Source organism: Strix uralensis, chromosome 28 (assembly GCF_047716275.1).
Source record: "Strix uralensis isolate ZFMK-TIS-50842 chromosome 28, bStrUra1, whole genome shotgun sequence".
NCBI lineage: Eukaryota > Metazoa > Chordata > Aves > Strigiformes > Strigidae > Strix > Strix uralensis.
The window spans coordinates 4972259-4994226 of NC_133999.1; the positions used below are offsets into that span (position 1 = coordinate 4972259).

General features: G+C 61.6%; 4 protein-coding genes and 1 non-coding gene across 5 annotated transcripts; 4 read left to right on the top strand and 1 right to left on the bottom strand.

The window, feature by feature from the left end:
- The first annotated feature begins 3724 nt into the window (after positions 1–3724).
- TGFA (transforming growth factor alpha) lies at positions 3725–10563 on the top strand. Its single transcript, XM_074852142.1, has 5 exons — positions 3725–3831; positions 7185–7238; positions 9049–9172; positions 9304–9453; positions 9586–10563. The coding sequence occupies exons 1-5, from the start codon at positions 3798–3800 to the stop codon at positions 9746–9748; spliced, it is 525 nt and encodes a 174-aa protein (XP_074708243.1). The 5' UTR covers positions 3725–3797; the 3' UTR covers positions 9749–10563.
- Positions 10564–12797: 2234 nt separating this feature from the next.
- Positions 12798–14828, top strand: FAM136A (family with sequence similarity 136 member A). Its single transcript, XM_074852189.1, has 3 exons — positions 12798–12920; positions 14305–14445; positions 14575–14828. The coding sequence occupies exons 1-3, from the start codon at positions 12834–12836 to the stop codon at positions 14761–14763; spliced, it is 417 nt and encodes a 138-aa protein (XP_074708290.1). The 5' UTR covers positions 12798–12833; the 3' UTR covers positions 14764–14828.
- A 975-nt stretch (positions 14829–15803) lies between these two features.
- On the top strand, positions 15804–17044 carry SNRPG (small nuclear ribonucleoprotein polypeptide G). The gene is made up of 4 exons (XM_074852205.1): positions 15804–15923; positions 16109–16131; positions 16503–16627; positions 16879–17044. Exons 1-4 carry the CDS (start codon positions 15892–15894, stop codon positions 16927–16929), a joined length of 231 nt encoding a protein of 76 aa, XP_074708306.1. The 5' UTR covers positions 15804–15891; the 3' UTR covers positions 16930–17044.
- A 427-nt stretch (positions 17045–17471) lies between these two features.
- Positions 17472–21923, bottom strand: PCYOX1 (prenylcysteine oxidase 1). Its single transcript, XM_074852204.1, has 6 exons — positions 21551–21923; positions 21081–21287; positions 20386–20560; positions 19695–19906; positions 19215–19367; positions 17472–18900 (listed from the first exon to the last, which is right to left on the bottom strand). Exons 1-6 carry the CDS (start codon positions 21639–21641, stop codon positions 18242–18244), a joined length of 1497 nt encoding a protein of 498 aa, XP_074708305.1. The 5' UTR covers positions 21642–21923; the 3' UTR covers positions 17472–18241.
- TRNAG-CCC (transfer RNA glycine (anticodon CCC)) lies at positions 21740–21810 on the top strand. Its single transcript has one exon. It is a non-coding gene; the product is annotated as a tRNA-Gly (tRNA).
- Positions 21924–21968: the final 45 nt, after the last annotated feature.

Sequence of the window (21968 nt, forward strand, 5' to 3'; positions counted from 1 at the left end):
TCCAAGCATCCCGGGAACGGGACGCCGGAGCTCCGGGGCAGCAGCAGTCGGTGCCTGACCCTGGGCATAATATTTAATTTATCCTGAGCCCATACATTAAGAAAATAAACAGGGGAGGGACTGACACCACCACCCCCCCCCCCGGCTGCCACAGCCTGATTGATTTCTGCGTTCAACGGAGAAGCCAAAAACATCCCGGCGGCTACAATTTGGGTTTGTGTGAGCCATCGGGGAAGGGGCGGGGAGGGCGAAAGGCGATGTTTTCCCTTTGCCTAATTTTCACGTTCACAATCCAAAATAAACAGGCGGCCGGAGGCTTTTATGCCGGACACCAGCACACAGCCCCCTTGTTACACGCTGCTTCGGGGCAGGATATAGATGGGGGTTTTGGGGTGGGTTTTTTTTTTTTTTTTCCCTTTTTTTCGCCGCCACGTCAGAATATTTTAAGCGGAGATTAAAGGGATCTCTGTCGCGGGAGGGACGAGGAGATAGAGCGTCCTCGTGAGCAATGGCTGCGGACGGTGGCATTCGCCACCAACTTTCCCCGGCCGTCACGGGGGGGTTGAGTCTCCTCCTTGCACCGTTGGGGCACGGAGGGTGTTTTGCAGTGGGGGATCACTGAAAACCGACGCTGAATTTATGCTCTGCCACGCTTTGGGGTTGGTTTTCCCACCGGCCCCTGCAGCCTCTGACAGGGGAGGGGTGTGAACCGTCACCCTCCAGCCCTGATCACTGCCTGCAGGGAGATGGGGTGATGAAACGCAAAGGCAGACTTCAAAAATAAATAAGTACAAATGCGTCCTCCCCGCCTGGTGAAAGTCGAGGGGGTTTATACGCCTTTTTCAGGGTTTTGCCCTAAATTGATCAAGTTGCCGGAGCAGGATTCAGTTCGCTGCCTGCCCGGCTCTGCTGCAGCCTTGAGCAAGGCAGGATCTGCCCTCGGTTTCGCTTAACTTTGGGGAGGAATAACCCCTTTAATCCCCAAACCCAGAATAAGCCACTGACAAAGAGCGATTCGAAAAGGGAAAAAAAATAAAACCTGCGGAGGCTCCTGGCATTATGCACCTTGCCAGCATCAGGGGCAAAACAATTAAATAATTGTTTTTGTGGTTTTATAACAGCGTGAAGCCCTCGAGCCGGCGCTGGAAGGGCGGCAGGAGAGGTGACGGGCGCAGCGATGCTGTTGGATGGTGCTTCCAAAGCAGCACCCGGCCGGAGGGTGCTGGGGATGCTGGTGGGTGCTGGGGATGCTGGTGGGTGCCGGGGATGCTGGTGGGTGCTGGGGACTCCAACAGGTGCTGGGGATGCTGGTGGGTGCTGGGGATGCTGGTGGGTTCTGGGGATGCTGGTGGGTGCCGGGGATTCCAACGGGTGCTGGGGATGCTGGTGGGTGCTGGGGATGCTGGTGGGTGCCAGGGATTCCAACAGGTGCTGGGGGATGCTGGTGGGTGCTGGGGATGCTGGTGGGTGCCAGGGATTCCAACAGGTGCTGGGGGATGCTGGTGGGTGCCGGGGATGCTGGTGGGTGCTGGGGACTCCAACGGGTGCTGGGGATGCCGGTGGGTGCTGGGGATGCTGGTGGGTGCTGGGGATGCCGGCGGGTGCCGCGGCTGCCTGCACGCAGCCGGCCCAGAGCCTGCGGGCAGAGAGCGAGGAGCGCCGGGCAGCGACCTCGACCAGCCCTCTTCTCTCTGGGTTTTATTTGATCAAACACAACATATTCCCTTGCAGGGTTGCTCCTGCTCTTCCAAGGCGACTGGTTACAAATGAAAAAGAAAAATCAACAAGCTGAAGTTTTTCCTTTTATCCAGAACAGTCTCCATTCAATTACCCCCTTGCGTCGTACATCCCCAAACCCAGGGGTTTTTCCCCCGTTATACCATCGCTCTTTTGCCGCGAGGAAAGAGCCACCTTTTAGTGCAACTTGCCCATGACTTCCCAGCTGGCTTTCTAGGTACTCGAGAGCATCCCCAAATTCCTTTGGGCTGACTGCCCTGCCTGCCCTGCCTGCCCTGCCTGCAGCGCGCTCCTCCCTGCCAGCTCTGCCGCCCCGACTCCGCCGGCCCTGCCACCATTCCAGTTCTTGCGGCGGCAGCAACTGCTTCCACCAAGTGATTCACGCCAGGAGTGGGAGGACTATTGCAAAGGAGGAAGCCTCTATTTACAAATAAATATCCCGGTTATCAGCCCTGGGGGGGGGTGGGGGGAAAGCAAGAACCAAGGGAACAACACAACCTTGCCCACACCGGGGTCGTCTCCCAGGTTGTTTTTTCTTTGGTTGGTTGGAAAGTGAATCACTGGGTGGTGGCAGGGGGGTTGGTGACCCTTCGAGGGGACGGTAGGAAGCCCTGTCGGTCACCGCAGCCCCCCCGGAACGCGGCAGCCGGTGGAGTTTGCTCCTTCCCAGGGGTTTTATCTGCCTCGTGGTGCACGAGCAGCAGGGTGCAAGGGTTGGGGTGCTGAGGCCGAGCCCTGAAGGGCTGTGGGGTACTCAAAGGGACGAGGAGCTGAGGCTGCACCACCCTTGGTCAAACACTGCCTCGTCGCTGGGGCTCCACTGGGATTTTGACCGGCTGCTACGCTGAAAGACTTGAGCTTTTGGGGTAAAACTCAAGTGCTGGGGATTTTGGGATCGGCCGCGTTGGGAACAACCGGCTGCCAGCCCCTTCAAAGAGCTGCTTTCAAGTGCTAAGGGGAGATGGTATCACCTGGGAACGCCGGGAAGGCTCCGCTCAAACCGCAGGGCTGGGAGCAGCTCCCGTGGGGACGCTGGCTTAGCACCCGCACGGCTGCGGGGGCTCCCTGCACCGGGGGGGGGGGATCCGAGGGGTCCTCTGCCTGCCCCCCCTCGCTCTCTGACCACGCTCAGCCCTCCGTGCACCTCTCCTGCGAGGCCAAGCCCTATCTCAGGAGGCTTCTAGGCTTAAACGTGGCCGTCCCATGGGCACAATCCTCCAAGTGGCCGCGCTGGCCACCGCGACCGGTTTGGTTTTGGGTCCCCGTTGGGACACGCTTCCCCCCATCGCCACGTTCCTTCCCCCCTGCCGAAGGAAAACTGGGCTCGGCCTTATTGATTTAGGGATGACAAAGGCTGGGCTCAGCGAGGTGGGAGCGTGGGCGCGGGGCCAGCGGCGGCTGAAGGAATGTGGTCGGTGAGGGAAGCGGGGTGTCCGGTGATGCACGGCGAGGTGTCGGGGGGTGCGGGCTGCTCCTCCCGGCCCCCACCTACCCCAGCCAAAGCACGGCCCTGGGTGCAAAGCCGAGAGCTGGCGGCCCCGGGTTTCACTGGGGGGGTGGCGGGGTGGATTCGCCCAGTGGGTCCCGGTGGGAGCCGTGACTCGCCCCCACGGGTGTCCCCCCGCCTGGCAGCAAAGGCCGCGCAGACGGGTGACACGGGGTGACCCCCAGCCCACATTTCAGCCCCAGCAAGAACCGCGGGGGGGGGGGGGGGGGAACAGCGGAGTGGGGGGTCCTGATCCCCGCGACCCCCAGGGCTGGTTCCCTCCGTGGGGCAGCGGTGAGCACCCCGCGGGGGGGTGGAGGGGACACACGGACACTCAGAGCTGCGGGGGATGCCCGGGAAGGTTGGGGGGGGGGGGGGGGGGGCCGGGGGGTGGCGGGGCCGGGCTGGCTCCGCCCCGGGGCCGCGGTGGCTGGCGGCGAGTCCGCGCCCATTTCCGCCGGCGCGGAGCCCGGCCCCTCGCCCCGCCGCGCTGCTGCGCGCCCCGGCTCCGCCACCGCCGGCCCCACCGAGCGACCGAGCCACCGGCCCCGGCTCCCCCAGCCCCACCGCCAGCATGCCGGGCGAGGCGGCGGCCGCGCTGGCCATGGGTAGGTGCGGGGCGGGGAGTGGGGGGGGACACCCCCGGTCCCCCACGTCCCGACCGGCGGCTGCGGAGACGCTTGAGCCACCCCCAGCACGGGGCATCCCCAGCTGGGAGGGGGGGGGTTGGTGTGTGTGTGTGTGCAACGGGGGCTCTGCTCCCCCAAACTTTCTCAGCAGCTGGGACAGACCCCGCTCCCCCCGCCCCGACCCCGAGCATCCAGCCCCAGCATCCCTAAATAGGTTTCATTCTCTACAAGGAGCGGGGGGGGGGGCTGGTGTATGGGGAGGGGGGGGTCAGGTTGTGAATCGGTCGCCTCTTGCTCCTTAAATCCTACAAAATATTTGGCTTTGGTCCCTCCCGAAGTTATTTGCTTAACCGCTCCTCGCTTGTGGGAACGCGCCTTCGCCACGACTTGTAAGTACGGCCTCGGCGGGCGAGCGAGCCCTCCAGTCTCGCTCATTTATTTTAGGTAGAGTTAATTAGCGAGAGCGTATTGCTGGGTTTGCAATTAGAAGGAGGGGACGTTAATCGGGTGGCCCTTTTTGCTGGGGGAAGGTTTGCTGGGGTGAGGCAGTGCTGAGCGAGGTTGGACCGGGTGATGCTGCGCACGGGACGGATCCGGACACGCTTCCCAGCCCGGGGATCTGATGACTGTAGAGGTGGGAGAGCGCAGACCCGGGGCGTGGGTGCTCCTCGCCGGGACGTGGGTGATGCCGTGGTGCCGGGGAAGGAGACCCCAGGGCCGGCCGGGGCTGGCGCTGGGGCAACACTTGCAGGACCTTGGTTGGCTTTTTTTTTTCTTCTGCTGTCCCCAAGGAGGAGAGTTGTGCGTCCCCTGCCCGTGTCACCCGCAGCTCCGGGGCTGCTCCAAGCCAGGGCTGGCGGGGGGGGATGAGGCAGCGCTGGCCCGGCGGGAAAGAGGCTCTTTGCAGCACTTGGGTTCAGGAAAGTAGCCAGTCTTGGCCCCCCTCCAGCCCTCCGCTCCGGCGCTGGCACGGCCGCACCGAGGTGCCTCCTCGCTCCGCTCCTCCGGCACGTCTCCTCCGCCGAGCATCCCTCGGGCAGGGGGTTGGTTACTCCAGCACCCGCGTCCCTCCTCTGTTCATCCAGAGGCTCCTGCCAGCTCGGTTTGGGGACAGCTGTGTCCCCTCTGCTCCCTGCTGCTTTGCTGCTCGTGTGGCTTTGGACCTCTCCAGCCCCGAGGTGGGGCTGAGCTGCAGGTTTCCCACCCGGCGAGGCGCCCCACGCTCCCCAGACCCCCAATCCAGGGGTGATGGCTGCTCCCGGCCTCCAGCCTGGGCTGGGTCCAAGCCTCTGTGGTGCCCTGGTTGCCACGACGGGGAGAGGAGCCCTTTATAAACCGCATGGAAGCAGCAGAGTGAAACATCCACTTAAAATACCAAGGGAAAGGGGAACCTCCTCTAGCCCGATGTACCTGATGGCTGCCAAGGGCTGATCTGCGAAGCCGAGGAGAAAATGTGAGCCAAGTGGATTAGGAGGGAAAACCTGGGGCAGGGAACAAACCCCAGCGATAACTGGGAGCTTGTCACAAAGTCACTGGGAGATGCTGGGGGCAAGAGGAGTTGAGTCCTTCGCTGGTGGAGGTGGTGGAGGAGAAGCAGAGGCTGGTAATTAATGTTGCATTGGGGACGGAGTCGTTAAGTGTGTGTTTGTCCATCAGCAAGGCTTGGGGTCCATCAGCAAGTTGGGCGTCTTCTGCTGGGAGGGGGCTTTGCTGGCTGGGGGTGATGGCAAGGAGCCCTTCCCAAAGTGGGGGGCCAGGGGAGGGATGAGGATGGGGTTGGGGGGCGGCAGCCCGGCTGGCACGGCCGAGTGCTGACTCTGAAATTAAACCAGAGATGGCAGAGGGTTTGTCTTTCAGGTCTGGGGAGAGAAAAGGCTGAGAACGGGGCCGGGATGGGATTGCCAAAAATCAAGTGAGGGCGGCTGCTCGGGGTGGCTGAGGGACACAGCCCTGCTCTCGGGGGTCCCGGTTTGGCCGGTCAAAGCAAGGGCGCGGATGCTCCGTGTCTCGGCGAGGTGCCCAGCGTCCCCACACCGGCTCCCGGGGAGCTCACCGGAGCCCTCGGCCGGCATCGGAGATGTAAAACTGCCGCCGAGGGGCGAGGGAGGGGAGGCAGCGGGCGCTGGGGCAGTGACCGGGGACGAGGCGGTGGCACAGGGCGAGCCAGGCTGCGTCCTCAGCCGGGCTCCTCCGGCCAAAGTGGCTTTGACACGAGCGGGACGTTCTATCCGCCGGCGGGGAGAAGTGGGGAAGAGGCACCGCTGGAGCCAAGCGGGGTCCCAGCGGGAGGACGGACAAGGCGGAAAGCTGGAGGGGATGATCCGGCCGCCCCGTGACACAGGGATGAGCCATTTCCCAAATAACGCGGGGTTTCCTCGGCGTGCGGAGGTGCGAGTGTCGGCACGAGCAGGGCAGGAGGGTGAAGCATCTTCCAGCAACGAGCCAGCGGCGACAGCAAAAAAAAAAAAAAACAACCTGGGAGGAGATGGGATGGCTCTGATTACATTTCCATGGGAGGAAAATCCCCGAGTTCTGCAGCGGGGACCGAAGGGGAGAAGGCGAAATGAAGGAAGCTGTTGCGATAACTAAAGCGCCCGGGCGCAGGGTGGTTTGCTGGATGCCAAGGCCAAGGGCTGGCGTGTGGGTTGGTCTCTCACCCGTCGCTTTTTCTGCGTGATTTGATTAAACCCACGGAGGAAATTGGGTCAAACCCAGCGAAGGGGCTGCTGGCCTCATCTGGCTTTGCACCCCGGGGTCGAGGTGCCCTGGGAAAGCCTCTTAGCTGGGGAGCAGGGGGGTGTCCCTGGGCAGTCCCCCACAAAGGGATGGGTCAGGGGGGGTTGTTCTGAGCCTGCCTGAACCCGCAGCCCCCCCATGCTCAGGGTTGCAGGGGTAGCTCTGCCTGCAGAGGGTATTTCTGCCTGTACAGAATATTTCTGCCTGCACGGAGCCCGCTGTGCCGGGGCATTTTGCACCGGGGAGCCCCGCAGCAGGTTGGTGGTGGGAGGCAGGATCCAGCTGGGTTGTGCTGTCCGGTGCCTCAGGGCTTCCTTATCCCTTTGGAAAACAGGGATGTTTGTGCCCTGCGCTTGTGGGAGACCAGGTATGGGCAGGATCTGGGCTGGAAACACCCATATTGGTGTGCTGAGAAGGGGGGAGCATCCCTGCCGGAGCAGAGCCGGCGGCAGCGGTGCGGTGCACGGGGGCGGCTGCGTGGCTGGCACCTCCGCCGGCACCCTGGTAAACACCCGCGCGTTTTCCTTTTAAAAACCCTTGTAAATCTTCGAGTGGTTTTGTGTAAACCCCCCCCCGTCTCTCTGGCCTCTCCACAGGCGTGCTGCTCGCCGCGTGCCACGCGCTGGAGAACACCACGGCGGCCCGGAGTGGTGAGTTTGCCGATGGGGCAGAACCGGCGCGATCCCGGGGTGGGTTTTTCTGGGATTTCTTGGGAACAGGCAGCGAAACGTGGGCGCAGGTAAACCCATCCCGGCGCCGGATCAGCCAGAGGGATGCTCTCACATCCCATCCTCCTCCCCAACGGGTCCCCCAGGTGGGATGCTGACCCCGCCAGTGCTTTATCCTCAAGGGGAAAGTGGGAAACGGGGCTCTGCAGCGGGTATTCCCCACGCACCTTGGTTGGGGGTGGGGGGGGGGGGGTCAAATCCTGGCGCGCAGCCACTTAGCGTGCGGGGAAGTCTGGTCTCGTTAACCGCAGGGAAGCTGCCGGTGCCTGACGCCGGCTCGCGGCGGCACCGTGCCGGTGGTGCCCGATAAATCGCCTCATTCATAAAAGCGGCACAATGGGCTGCGACAGCCAAGAGCCCTTCGCTTCCCCCCGGCACGGCGCGGGGGCTTTGCCGATAGTCGGGATGTGCCGGCTCCGGGAAGGGCTGTTTGCAGGCCGGGGTGGAAAAATCTCCTTTTGGGGCTGGAAAATGGGATGGTTCAACGGCATCGGCTGGGAAGCGTTAAAGGAAACGGGAGCAAAACCCCGGAGCTGAGGGTGCTCACGGCCCCTTTCCTGACGGATCCGTGTCCAACCGGGGGGGGGCTGGAGGAAAGGGGCCACTGCGAGGGGCGGTTGGGGACACCTTGGGGTCCGTGCGGGCTGCGGGAGGATGAGGCGGCTGCAATGTGGCCGGCAGCTGCGAGCGCACCGAGGCTTAATGCGAGCCAGGACGCCCCGGGAACCGGCGCTGGATCCGGGGACGCGCTGCCAGCAGCGGGGGGGACAAAGGGACGCGCTGCCCCGTGCAGCCCTGGTGACACTGTCCCCACCAGTGCTGGGGCGCTCAGAGCCCAGGCTGGGGGGGGATGGCAGGTGCTGGCAGCAGGGCTGTGCAAAGCTGTGTCCGGTGCTCAGCTTTGCGGGTTAAAACCCCCAAAAAGGATTATTTTGGGGGGTGTATTGAGGCAGGAGGCGTGGATTTTGCCCCTCTCCACGCTCTCGGCAGCGATGCGGCTGGCGGTGGCATTTCTCATCACGAAGACCAAATCCCAGCACTCCGAGGATGCTGCCACCAGCTCTGATATCTCCAAACCTCCCGCCGATGCCTCTGTCCCCACCACCAGAGACGGGGCCACCGGGCCACCGCGCCGGCACGTCCCCGGCTGAGCCGGCCCCGCTCCGTCTTTCCTCGCTTCGCCTCCCCGAAGACCCGGAAGCATTTGGCAGACGTGGGTTTAATTACCCCAGCCTGCCATAAATTCACGGCAACAGGAACTTGAGGTGGCTTTGAAACGACAGCGATCGGATGTGCTTTATACCCGGGCTAATCCAAAAGCAGGATATTTGTTTTCCGTCTCTGCTGCGGAGGATAATTTAAACCAGCGCGGGATATAATGGAAAACAGCATCCCCAGCAAAGCCACCGGTCCAGGGCTGCAGCCAGCTCTGCCGTTATTTAACTCTCTCCTCCTCCATTTTAAGCTTTAAGCTCTTTAGGAAATTCCTCTAGTGCTGGTGAGGCTTATTCTCAGTGCTGGTTTAAGTAGGACCCGTCTGGGCTCCTTTAGGGTGGTCCCGGCCGGGATATGGCCACCGGCCCACGTCCCACCCAGCAACCTCAAAATAAACGCATCCAGCCCGAAAACAGAGCTCCCGCCCCGCCGTCGGTGACGCCTGGGCATCTGCTGGCCTGGCAAATGGCAAAACGTAAAAATAAAAATGCTGTTTTCTCCTTGTTTTTCCTCCCAGCTCCGGGCCCGCCGGTGGCGGCAGCGGTGAGGTCGCACTTCAACGACTGTCCCGACTCCCACAGCCAGTTCTGCTTCCACGGCACGTGCCGGTTCCTGGTCCAGGAGGACAAGCCGGCGTGTGTGTAAGTGCCGGGAAAAACCCGTCCCTGCGAGGAATCCCCCAAAAAGTGGGGTTGAACCTGGCTTTGCCTGGCATCGTGGTCCTCGGGTGGTGCTGAGGTTGTGTCCGTGTGTCCCTCCCCGCCCCGTGCAGGTGCCACTCGGGGTACGTGGGGACGCGGTGCGAGCACGCCGACCTGCTGGCCGTGGTGGCCGCCAACCAGAAGAAGCAGACGATCACCGCCTTGGTGGTGGTGTCGGTGGTGGCCTCCGTGCTGCTCATCGGCGTCTGCGTGCTCATACAGTAAGTACGGGGTGGGGTGGGGGGGGTCACCTCAGCGCCCCTCCAAGCCAGTTTGGGGCAGGATGCAGCCCAAGAAGGGGGGAAATGGAGCCCCCCGGCAGCCCCTCACCGTCCCCTCCCGCTCTCTTGCAGCTGCTGCCGCCTGCGCAAACGCTGCCCGTGGTGCCGTGGCAGCGGCCAGGAGAAGCCGGGGGGGCTCCTGAAAGGTGGCACCTCCTGCTGCCACGCCGAGACGGGTAAAGGGGCCGGGGGGCACCGCGGCGCGACGCCGGCCGCTGGCATCCCCGCGGTGTAACCGCCCCCCCCCGGCCCCTTCCCGCAGGACTCTGACAGAGCGGGGCGGGGGGGGGGGATCCCGCCACCCCCCTCACCCAGGACGTCCGTGCCGGGGACCAGCGCAGCATCTTCTCCTCTGGTTTTGGTCTTTTTTTTTTTTTTTTTTAATTTGGTTTGTTTTCCTCTTTTGGTTTGTTTTTTTTCTTTTTTTTTCTTTATTCTGCAACACCCCCCGCCCCGGCAAAGCGCTGGCAGTGCCGCAGAGCCGAACCCCAGCCCGGCAACGTGCGACTTGGGGTTTTCCTTTGGGTTTGGGGTTTTTTTTTTTCTCCTTTTTCTCAGATTATTTTTTTTTTAAACCAGAACCCCCCCACCCCTGCAGGATGGGGCTTTATTTTTCTATAGAGACAGAAACACCGGCGAACCCTCCGCCTCGGCAGTCGCACAGACCGTGCTCACTTTGGGGACAGATACGAGCTTTTTATTAATAAAAAAATGAACCTTAATCCTAGGAAACCTCCTCGGGCCGGTGCTCTAACCTCCCGGTACAGCGTTAATCCTTTCCGTAGTCTTTATCATAACCAACCCGAAGCTTTTTTGTTTGTTTTGGGTTTTGTTTTTGGTTGTTTTTTTTTTTTTTTTTAAGCCATGGTTACTCTCATGTCTTCTGTATATGTTGCACTGAAAGTTAATATTTAATGTTTTAATTTATTTTGTGTGGTTAAATTAATTATGATTTCTATAATATGTTATTGTGATCGGCTGGTCTTTTTTTCCCCTAATACCTGGATTATAGTTATTTAAGTGATATAAAGGACACTTTTTTTCAGAAAACTCGTCTCTTGAGGCTTTTTTGGGGGGGGGGGGGAATATTTGTGAAGGAGATGCTGCGTCCCGGGGCTGGTTGCGGGGGGAGCATCCCTGGGGTGCAGAACTGAACCCTGGTGATGGGCTCAGCCCCAATCCCCCATGTTTCCACCCCAAACCGTGAAGCGAAGGAGGGGGGGAGGGAAGGGTGGATGGGGTTGATCCTGCTCGGGGTTGATCCTGCTCAGGGTTGGGGGGGCCCAGCCTTGCACCATGCTCAGTGGGGACCCCCCCCAGCTGCCTCCCCAGGGAGAGACCCCCCAACACAGGAGCTGGAGGGGGGGGAGGATGCAGCCAGCAGCAATTTGGGGACAACCCCTTCCCTTTCACAGATTTTAATTTCTTTTTTTAATATATTTTACCACTAAGAGCAGCAGCAGCAAAGCCCCTGTGGTGCAGCCCGGGGGAGGGGGGGGGGGGCAGTGGCTGATGGCACCTCCCTCACCACTGGGCCCCCCCCTGCAACCAGCCGTCCCCGAGGAGCAGTGGGTGCTGTGCCCGGGTGCTGGGCCGTGCCCGGGTGGGTGTGCGTGCGGTGTGTTGGGGGGGGGGGGGTGCGTGTGTGCGCACACCCTTTCCTCTGCACCCCCACCGCCGGCCCAGCTGGTGCGCAGGTGCCGGAGCGCATATGGCCTCGCTGGGGCTGGGCGGGGGGCCCAGGCCGATGCTCCCCCCCTGCATGGAGCTACAGGCCTCATCCTGCACTGAGCCCCCCCATGAGGTCATGTTCCCCCACCCCAGCCTGGCCTCAGTGTACCGGGCTGGGAAATGGGCTAAGGTGGGATAGTGCTGGGGTGCGCAGGAGGGGTCGGGGTCAGCCCAGAGCAAACTGCTGCTGCAAAGCAGGGCCAGATCCTGCCCCCCCACCCCTCGGCTCGGGTTAGGGGCACAGGGGTGGCCACGGGGCTATTTTGGAAGTGGCCTCTGGCCTTCCCTGGGCCCCCCCAGCTCTGGTAGGTGTAGGACGCTGGTTCTTTGCTGCAGGGTATAAATTGAGCAGGTTTTCGAGGAAGGGTCGAGCCCAAACCCCCCGTGGGTCCCCGAACACTCCAGCGGCGCTGGGATGTGTTTGCAGAGAGGCAGTGGGTGCCCTGCATGGGCCCCGGAGCATTTTGGGGGGGCCTGGGGCTGGGGGGGGTGGGTGTTGCATTTGGTTTCTTCGCTGCCATGGCTGGTGAGATGGGGCTGGCAGCTGCCCCACACCGCTGCCCCACCTGGGACATGCCCACTATGATGGTGCCCGGCCCATGCACCGGCCCCGGGGCAGGATGAGGCCATGGGGGCTCAGCGCAGCCCTGGCTGGGGGATTGCGGGGTGGCAGGGGGTGCTCTGTCATGTCACAATCATGAATAACCCTGGTGGGGTAACATCGCCGGGGCAGAGCTGGGCCCTCGCTGCGGCACGGCGGGGGCTTCGCATCGCTTTGCAGCGCGGGGTGGGTGTTGCATCACAGCACGGGCACTGCATCATGGTGCAAGTGTTGCAGCACAGCGTGGGCATTGCAGTGCAGTTCGGGCATTGCAGTGCTGCACAGACACTGCATCGAGGTGTTGCAGTGCAGTGCGGGCACTGGTGAGGCCGCCCCTCGATGAGTGGGTTCAGTTTTGGGCCCCTCACTCCAAAAAGGCCATTGAATGACTCGAGCGTGTCCAGAGAAGGGCAACGGAGCTGGTGCAGGGTCTGGAGCACAGGTCTGATGGGGAGCGGCTGAGGGAACTGGGGGGGTTTAGTCTGGAGAAGAGGAGGCTGAGGGGAGACCTCCTGGCCCTCTGCAACTCCCTGAAAGGAGGGTGCAGAGAGGGGGGAGGAGTCTTGAGCCAAGGAACCAGCGGCAGGCCAAGAGGGAATGGCCTCAAGCTGCGCCAGGGCAGGGTCAGACTGGCTCTTAGGAAGGATTTCTTTGCAGAAGGGGTTGTTGGGCGTTGGAATGGGCTGCCCAGGGCAGGGGGGGAGTCCCCATCCCTGGAGGGGTTGAAGAGTCGGGTTGACCCAGCGCTGAGGGATCTGGTGGAGTTGGGAACGGTCAGGGTGAGGTTCATGGTTGGACTGGAGGAGCTTCAAGGGCTTTTCCAACCCAGATGATTCTGGGATCCTGGGTGCAGGCGCTGCCCGGCGCGGTGGTCGCTGCAGTTGAGGCATCGCAGCGCCGTGCAGCACAAGCCGGGGTTCCCCCCCACCCCCCCCGCCGTGACGGTCCCGCCCCCGCCGGTGCCCCGGGGCGGGGCTGGGGGCCCGGGATGGCGGAGGCGGCGCAGAGCCGGGTGCAGGCGGCGGTGGAGGGCGCGGTGCAGGGGCTGGAGCGGGAGCGCATCCGCGCCATGCAGGTACCGGGGGGTCGGGGCGACGGGGGGGGGGGTCCGGCAGGGCCGAGCGGCTGCGGGGCGGCTCCGGGCCCCGCGTGGAAGCCGCTACCGCCGCCCCCCCCCCCGCCTCCCGCCGTGGGTTTGCCCGGCGGGACCCACGTGTGTGCCCCGGGCAGCGCTGTGCTCCCTCCCCCCCCCAAACACACCCCCCGGCGCATGCCTGGGAGCTCTGTGCGCCCCCCCCAACCCTGCACCCCCCGGCCCAGCCCCGTGCCTGCCCCACGCCCCTCTCTGAGCATGGCCCTTGCCCCCCAGCCCCCCATTGCATGCCCTGTGCCCCCCCACCTCCTGTGTCACCTACACACACCCTGGACCCCCCCCAGTGCATCTCCTGTGCTCCCACACACACCCTGTGCCCCCCCACACATCCTGTGCCCCCCCACCTGCCCTGTGCCCCTCCACATGTTCTGTGCCCCCCCAATGCATCTCCTGTACCCCCCAGTGCATGCCCTGTGCCCCCCACACACATCCTGTGCCCCCCCACATGCCGTGTGCTCCCCCAGTGCATCTCCTGTGCCCCCCAACATGGTTTGTATCCCCCCACATGCCCTGTGCCCCCCTCAGCGCACCTCCTGTTCCCCCCCACCTGCCTTGTGCCCCCACATATGCCCTGTGCCCCCCCACATGCCCTGTGATCCCCCCCATACGCCCTGTGCCCCCCCCAGTGCATCTCCTGTGCCCCCCCCACCTGCCCTGTGCCCCCACATGTGCCCTGTGCCCCCCACTGCCCTGTGTCCCCCCCACATGCCCTGTGATCACCCCCATACGCCCTGTGCCCCCCCACCTGCTCTGTGCCCCCCCACATGCCTTGTGCCCCCCCCAGCACATCTCCTGTGCCCCCCACCTGCTCTGTGCCCTCCCCAGCGCATCTCCTGTGCCCCCCCACCTGCCCTGTGCCCCCCTAGTGCATCTCCTGTACCCCCCCCGCTCTGTGCCCCCCCCAGCACATCTCCTGTGCCCCCCACCTGCTCTGTGCCCCCCCACCTGCCCTGTGCCCCCCTAGTGCATCTCCTGTGCCCCCCATCTGCCCTGTGCCCCCACATGTGCCCTGTGACCCTCCAGTGCATCTCCTGTGCCCCCCACCTGCCCTGTGCCCTCCCCACATGCCCTGTGACCTCCAGCACATCTCCTGTGCCCCCCCACATGTGCCCTGTGCCCCCCCAGTGCATCTCCTGTACCCCCCCACCATGCCCTGTGCCCCCCCATGCCTGGGGTGTCCGCACACAGCTGCAGGCTCGGGGTGCAGCCAGCCCCTCCCAGACTGCTCCCACAAAGCGGGGGGGGGGGCATCCCTGCAGGTTGCACCCCACTAACCCACCCCAACCCCCCCGCCGTGTCCCCGCAGGGCGCCATGTTCCGGTGCAGCGCGCGGTGCTGCGAGGACAGCGCGGCCTCCATGCAGCAAGTGCAGCGCTGCATCGAGCGCTGCCACGCGCCCCTGGCCCAGGCCCAGGCCATCGTCACCGCCGAGCTGGAGCAGTTCCAGGTGAGACAAGATGGGAGGGGGACGGGACACACACACACACACCCACACCAGGAAGGGGGTGCACAGGGTGCACCGGGACCCGCTGACACCCCCCCCCCCTTCCCCACCCAAACCCCCCAACCCGCGCAGGACCGCCTGAGCCGCTGCACCCTGCACTGCAACGACAAGGCGAAGGATGCGCTGGAGGCGGGGGGCACGGAGGCGCGGGTGCGTGGCCAGCTCGACGCCTGCTTGGCCACCTGCGGCGACGACCACCTCCGCCTCGTCCCCGCCATGGCCAAGAAGATGAAGGACAGCCTGGCCGCCCTCCAGCAGTAGCCAGACTTGGGGGGAAGGGGTCCGGCGCCCCCCCACGCAGTCATTAAAGGCGAGGTGCCACGCTCCTACCGCCCCGCGGGTGCTGCGGGGTCGGGGTGCAGGGGTGGGGGGTGCGGAGGTCCTGGGGGCCCGCAGCAGCACCCGTGCTGGGGGCGGGGGGTGCTCTGAGCTGGCACGTGGGTGCAAGGGGAGCTGGGTGATGTGTTGGGTGATGCGTGTGTGTGTGTGTAAGGGGTGGGGTGGCCCCTGCACGTGTGCTTGTGCATGTGCAGGGTGGGGGGGCACCTGTGCGGGTGTGCGCGGTGTGGGGGTGGCCCCTGCGAGTGTGCAAAGGAGTGGGGTGACCCCTGTGTGCGTGCAGGGCTTGGGGTGACCCCTGTGAGTGTGCAAGGCACAGGGTAACCCCCGTGTGTGTGCAAGGCGTGGGGGTGACCCCTGTGAGTGTGCAAGGCACAGGGTGACCCCATGTGTGTGCATGGCGTGGGGGTGACCCCTGTGAGTGTGCAAGGCACAGGGTGACCCCATGTGTGTGCAGGGCTTGGGGGTAACCCCTGTGTGTGTGCATGGCGTGGGGGTGACCCCTGTGAGTGTGCAAGGCACAGGGTGACCCCATGTGTGTGCAGGGCATGGGGGTGACCCCTGTGAGTGTGCAAGGCACAGAGTGACCGCATGTGAGTGCAGGGGATGGGGGCGGCCCCTTCGCGTATGCAGCGCAGGGGTGACACACGCCCCCCCCATGTGCTCATGCCGTAGGGCCCCCCTGCCCGTGCTCCATGCACCACGTGACCCTTGTGCGCTTGCGCGGCCCCTGCGCGGCCGGAGCCCGGCGGGAGGCGCGTGGAGGCCGTGCGGCCGTACCCCCACGTGTAGCTGCGCCCCGTCCCGCCTCGCCGCCCAAGCGCCTGCCCCGCCCCGCCGCTATCGCGCCGCTACTCGGGGGAGTGCGGTACCGGCGGCGCGGGCGGCGATTGGCTGCCGGGGAGGCGCGAGGGGCGTCGGGAAGGGAGGCGGGGGGGGAAGCGGGGAGGGCAAGGCGCGGCCGCTATTGGCTGGCGGGGTGCGTGACGTGACGGCGCGTTGACGTCAGAGCGCAGCGCGGGCGGCAGAGCGAGGGGCTGTGGAGACGCCATGAGCAAAGCGCACCCGCCCGAGCTGAAAAAGTGCGTCTGGGGCTGGGACCGGGACCGGGACCGGGACCGGGGCGGCGGCGGCGGCGGAGGGGGGGGAGGACACACACCGGCGGGGTCCGCCGTTATCCCGGCGTGCACCGCGGGCGTCATGGCGGCTATGTGTGGGGGTGAGGGGCTGGCCTGGTTGCTTACCCGCCGCCGCCATCTCGTTGCAGGTTCATGGACAAGAAGCTGTCGTGTGAGTGCCGGCCGCCCGGAGCTGCTCCCGGCCCTGAGTTGTCTTTACCGCGGGTGTCTGCGGCGGGGCGCGGGGTAAAAAAGGGGCTGCGCGGCCGCGGGGGAGCCCCCAGCCCCTCCTCAGCCAGGAGCTGAGCGCGCGGAGCCGGCCCTGGCAGCTGTCAGCCCTCAAAACCTATTCACTGGACTCCACATCAATTTAAAATTTACACTCTTTTAGGACACTCTTTTCTCCCCACGCCGGGTGTGATGCTCTAAATGCCTCCAATGAACAAAATTAAAATTAACCCCCCTCCTCGCGGTCCCCCGGTGAGGGAACCCCCCCCCCGCACCCAACACTTCCCTTCTTTAAACTTACTCGATCTCTTGTAGTGAAATTAAACGGCGGCCGACACGTCCAGGGGATATTGCGGGGTTTTGATCCCTTCATGAACCTTGTCATCGATGAGTGCGTGGAGATGGCGCCGGGGGGACAGCAGAACAACATCGGCATGGTGGTGAGTGCGGCCGCCCGCACGCGGGAAACGAGACGGATTCTAAGAGGGGGATGAATTTACTGTCACAGCACGGAGCAATCCGGGTGGGCTTTAGGGTTAAAATCGGTGTTTGTCCTCGTGGGGGAGTTGAGTTCCATTTCTGGGGCAGCATCAGCTTTTTAGGGAAATAAATTAGGTGGGGGGGGGGGCTGGGAAGCTGCAGGGTGGTGGGTAACAGCACCGGTCGCTCCAAACTCTCGCTTTTTTTTTAGGTGATAAGAGGAAACAGCATCATTATGCTGGAAGCCTTGGAACGAGTCTAGCGCCCGAGGAACCCCCATCGCTACCAGCCCTGACAAGTCCTAGCCCACGAAGCATCCTGAGCATAACCTTATTTTGTTTTGTTTTGTTAAATAAATTTTGTAATGGTTGATATAACTCCGTGTCAGTCGTACTTGCTTTTTTTTTTTTTGAGTAACGGGTTTTTCAGCACAGTGGGGGCGGTTGTTAATTCTGCTCCCCATTGCTTTAAAGTTCTGCAAAGACTGTCAGGAGACTTAATTTATTTAAGCAGATGCCTTGAGTGTCCTTCCCCTTAATATCTTGTAAAGAATGAGCTATAAAGCTGTGTTGTGTTTGTTCAGTGGGTTCTAGGTTCTTAACTGGCAGGAAAACGGTAAAATTCTCCTCTGTCACTCTTCACAGAGTATTTGTGCCCAGCTGGGCTGCCTGAAAGTAGGATTTATTTTAAAAATAATAATTTTTATTTCTGCATCACGGAGTTGCGCAGGAAACAAAGCCTGGACGGGGCTGGACTACACGGTCGCACAACAGCCCTACGCTACCTCAAGGCAACAGCGCCAGCTTCCTCTCCAAACAGCATTGATTTTATTTGTAACAGCAATATTCAGACGTGGTGAGGTATCGCAGCGATATTAGATACAGTCAAGGGACACAAGATTCTCACGAAAAAGATTTTTACTTCAACCTAGTGGTAGGGTCAGGTCATCTAAATAATTAATGCTTTCAAACCTTGACGAAGCAAAGGACGGCTGTGGTTTTGCTTGCTTACCCCCCGTTTTGGCAAGTCGTGTGCTTCCCGCAGAGCAGTTCCCCCACCCGTAAGCTGCTGGTTCTGGAAGCAGATGAAGAACGCAGCCCCAATTCCCACTGCGCTGGTTTCACCCTATAACTATTAGATAAACCCTTCAGAAAATAGCTGAGACAAAGAGATTCACAGTCAAAAAGGTAATATTCCCTGCCTGAAACACATCCAGAGAGGGAAAGCGACGTGCACGGGTTAATCACAGTGATGCAGATCCTGAGTTTGGCAGTCTCCTTACCGTGGAGGGCACTTTTGGGGTCAATATGGCATTTAAAACCTTTTTAATCTTGCATAGGGATAGATTGAGGAGTTTGCTCGAGGAAGGAGCAGAGTTTGGGAAAGCTCTCTCCGCCTTTTCGCTGCTGTTCTACTCTGTCTCGAGTGGGCCGGGTGTCTCCTCAGCAGCTAAGCAGTGAATTCCTCGTTCGTTAGCTTTAATTGTGGCTAAACCGCTCGGGTACGCGAGCCCTATCTCTGGAGGCTGTAGAGCGGACGTCGTTGCGAGCACCCGGCCGTTGGCTCCGCGGGGCTCAAAGCTCCGTTTTCAGCTTCTCGTGCAAATCTTCCTGGTCAATCCTGTCCGTGTTCCCGTACCACCGGTGGTAAGCGAGCAGGGCGGCGTTTTTGGCCGCGATGACGCTCATCTCCATGGCGCTCGCGGCCCGCTCGATGCCGTTCAGGTAGTAGATGTTGTCGTGGAGGACGATGGGAGGACATTTTTCCGGGGGGCTGTAGTGGGGGTACGCCAGCCACTTCTTCATTTTGACTGAGTCGTAGGAGGAGAAAAGCAAGTTAAGCTGCTCTTTGGTGAGCACTTCCTTCGAAAACACCTTCCAGACGGCCGATTGCAAGGGCAGCTTTCCTCCACCGCCTACGTCTCCCACGGGAGACACCACCCCCAGGCTGTTGATGAACAGTTTGGGATTCTCCGTAGTGAAAATGGCACCGAGATGAAAGGCAGATGGATCCCGGTAACCAAAGAAGGAGGCGTTTAATCGTCCGTGCACGAACGTTGCGACAGTCTGGTGGTAAGGGTTTGGGAAGTCTGGGACGGGAGGGTCGAAGTTCCTGAAGGTGATGTCGGCCATTTTGCGGCTCAGCGGAGCAGCGATGACAACGATGTCATACGTGTCCCCCGTTAGTCCCGATGTAGTGTTGTAAGTGACCTGGTAGAGCTTCACCGGGTCCCCTGGGGAGAAGAGCTCAGTTATCCCACTCCGTGGCTGCAGGAAATCCTGTTTGTCCCTCTGACAAAGCAGCTTTTAAAACGCAATCCCATCTCGGCTAATTATGCCTTGTTGCGAGCTGATGCAGCTTTATAAACTAGTCCCAGCTTAGCTGAGGGAGTGCTGCGAGTCGGAGCTTTGAGCAAAGCCCTATTTTCATCTTAAAAAAACCCAGGTTGTTGCTTCAGTCTGCCAAGAGCTGCAGCCGAGCAGTGACAGAAGCCAAGGTCATTCTCCGGCTCCCCGCCCCACCGAAGGGAAAGCAAACCCAACTCACCTGTGGGTCTGGGTCTGATTTTTGGCTCTATAGATAAAACTGTACCAGGGACAACTTCAGCTTTGGAGGCGTAAATAAGGCCAGTGCAGACAAGTTTGTTCCCCCCTTTTACTGACCAAAGGCCCGATTCCACCCCTGCCAGAGAAACAGCACCTACAAGGAAACCACAATTATTAGAGCAGCTTGCTCGACATCATTCTTGGAACAAAAAGTGGAAAAATAGGGGACAAACACATCCCTTTGGGGCACAGAACTTGCTGAAGGCCAGGGCTAAGCCTGTCACGCTTGCTCAGCATCATTCTTGAAACAGAAAGTGGAAAAATAGGGGACAAACACATCCCTTTGGGGCACAGAACTTGCTGAAGGCCAGGGCTAAGCCTGTCGCATTAGCCAGCAATTTGTCAGAGTAAGGAATCCCAGTCCCAGGAATCCGGGTCCCTGGGACAGATGCCTTGGGAGGTTAATCTATGAAACACTCACCTACGAAACTGTTGATGTTGACGCCTTGCCCATAATTGACTCTCATGGCTGGACAAACCACCTCATTTATGAACTTAAGGGAGAAGCCGGCTTTCTGCATGGCTTCATCGATGGTTTGGTTCAGCATGCGGGTGAAGTCGTTCCCTCCCAGGGCGTGAAGCAGGCGCTCGTTACTGCTGAAGGCGTAGTCGTGCGTCTGGTAGCGATAGATCCTTTAACCGGAGACGAGAAATAGGTGTTCACTCACTGTTAATTATCTATGTTGCCCTTGGAAGCTGTGGAGAATCTCACAGCGCAGCTTCTGAGAGCCTCACAGCCCTTCACGGGAGCAGCGGGGCTTGTCCTACCAGCCAAGCCCTAGCCAAAGTGGCACATGCCTAAGCAGTCCTGGATGTTCATTATTCATTTACAGATCTTTCCTAACAAAAGCACTTTGCGCACAGTTATAAGTTTAATTCTCTTTAGCACCCAGGTGCATCCCACACCTAACACGCGTTTCCACTGCACCCTCATTATTGCTGTTTGACAGCGCATATCTCAATGTTTTCCTTAGAAAAATGATTGGCAATGGAGAGAGGGCAACAGGAGTATCCTTTCTCATATTTCACTGATTTTTACCACTCAGCAGCATGTTTTGCACCTTTTCCCACAGACACTTTCCCACCTTTTCCCTAGCAGGGGCCCGACATACCGCATGAACTTGTCCAGGACGTCCTCCACCCACATGTACATTCGCAGGGGGTTGAGCCCGTAGTGCCAGAGCAGCTTGAGAAGGTTGACGATGTACCAGCTGCTCTCCTCAAACACGAACTCCTCCCCGTTATAAACTCCTGCGAGGCTGCTGGGCACTGGGGCAACCGCGAGGCCTTGAGGAACGGGGTGAAAAAAAGATAACTTAATGAAAGGTAGAACTTGCGTCGAGCTAAACTATATTACGCCTCGATTTTAACTTCCTGAGACAACTTAGCTTCCAATTGGTAAGGGTGAGCAATTAAAGACTGGATCCCCAAGATGTAGAAAGGGGAATTAGTTCTTGACCAGGAGCCAGTTAGTTGTTTGCGGTGACTTTTGGACTTTTACAATGGAATTACTGCATCACCCATGGTGGGGGGTTGTGTCCCGTTTCCATCAGGACGCAGGTCTCCTTCTCCTGGGGGAGGCGGGAAGTTGGGGTACCACAGTGGGATAAGGTGCGGGGGAGAGCTGGGGTACCACAGGAGGGGATATGGACTCGGGGGGAGCTCAGGGAAGGAAGGGCGACAACCAAGGCTTGTTCTTTATGGGGGTGTCCCCCCGGCAGAGTGGGAGAGCTGGACCCAGGGCACCCCTTTGGGGGGGCCATGTGTGATTTTGGGGACAGGGCAGTCAGGGGGGATCCCCACTTACCCAGCTCCTTGACAAAGTGCTTCATGTGCAGGTTGAGGGGGTGGAGGACAGACCCCCCAGCCTCGTAGCCAGCTCCCTCCATCTCCAGCGTGGCCAGCCGGCCCCCCACCGCCGCCTTCTCCAGCACCTCCAGCCGCACGCTCCCCCCGAACTTCTGCCGCAAGAAGTAGGCAGCGGCAGCTCCACCGATCCCACCGCCGACCACGGCTGGAAAAACCGGCACCGGCCGTCAGCGCTGCCCCCACACACCCCCAGACCCCCACAGCCCCCCTCACACACCCCCACAGCCCCCCACTGAGCCCCACACCTCTAGAACCCCACAGCCCCCCTCACACACAGCCAGAGCCCCACACCCGCAGCCCCACACCCCCCCCCAGAGTCCCACAGCCCCACACCCCCCCCCAGAGTCCCACAGCCCCACACACACACACACCCCCACAACCCCCCAACACCGCCCCGCCTCGCCGCACCGATCTTGCCGGGACCATCGCGTTGCGGCCGGCGGGCCGGGACGGGCAGGCAGAGAGCGGCGAGGAGCAGGAGGAGGCGGCGGGCCGGCATGGCGCTGGCTCGACGGACGGACCCGCCCCGTCAGCTGGTTCCCGCCGCGGCGGCGGGGCGGCAGCGCCATGAGGGCGGGCGGCGGGACACTGTTAAGCGCGCCGCTGGTGTAGTGGTATCATGCAAGATTCCCATTCTTGCGACCCGGGTTCGATTCCCGGGCGGCGCACGTAATCTTTTTAACCGCGACTTTCACGCCTTTTATTCTTATTTTCCCGCCCCGCGGGGGTGAGGAAGCGCCAGGCCCGTACCCCGCTGCCACCGGGAGCGGCGTTCCGGTTACCGGTTACCGAGGAGCGGGGGGACTCGGTGTCGGGGCGCATGCGC

Bases quoted from the DNA above. Each gene is read 5' to 3' on its own strand.
- SNRPG (XM_074852205.1), top strand. From the start codon at position 15,892: ATGAGCAAAGCGCACCCGCCCGAGCTGAAAAA. The intron at 15,924-16,108 runs GTGCGTCTGGGG...ATCTCGTTGCAG, and splicing joins CACCCGCCCGAGCTGAAAAA to GTTCATGGACAAGAAGCTGT. The intron at 16,132-16,502 runs GTGAGTGCCGGC...GATCTCTTGTAG, and splicing joins CATGGACAAGAAGCTGTCGT to TGAAATTAAACGGCGGCCGA.
- FAM136A (XM_074852189.1), top strand. From the start codon at position 12,834: ATGGCGGAGGCGGCGCAGAGCCGGGTGCAGGCGGCGGTGGAGGGCGCG. The intron at 12,921-14,304 runs GTACCGGGGGGT...GTGTCCCCGCAG, and splicing joins AGCGCATCCGCGCCATGCAG to GGCGCCATGTTCCGGTGCAG. The intron at 14,446-14,574 runs GTGAGACAAGAT...CAACCCGCGCAG, and splicing joins CCGAGCTGGAGCAGTTCCAG to GACCGCCTGAGCCGCTGCAC.
- PCYOX1 (XM_074852204.1), bottom strand. From the start codon at position 21,641: ATGCCGGCCCGCCGCCTCCTCCTGCTCCTCGCCGCTCTCTGCCTGCCC. The intron at 21,288-21,550 runs GTGCGGCGAGGC...CGGTTTTTCCAG, and splicing joins CGATGGTCCCGGCAAGATCG to CCGTGGTCGGCGGTGGGATC. The intron at 20,561-21,080 runs GTAAGTGGGGAT...CCGTTCCTCAAG, and splicing joins GCACTTTGTCAAGGAGCTGG to GCCTCGCGGTTGCCCCAGTG.
- TGFA (XM_074852142.1), top strand. From the start codon at position 3,798: ATGCCGGGCGAGGCGGCGGCCGCGCTGGCCATGG. The intron at 7,239-9,048 runs GTGAGTTTGCCG...TTTTCCTCCCAG, and splicing joins CACCACGGCGGCCCGGAGTG to CTCCGGGCCCGCCGGTGGCG. The intron at 9,173-9,303 runs GTAAGTGCCGGG...CGCCCCGTGCAG, and splicing joins GAGGACAAGCCGGCGTGTGT to GTGCCACTCGGGGTACGTGG.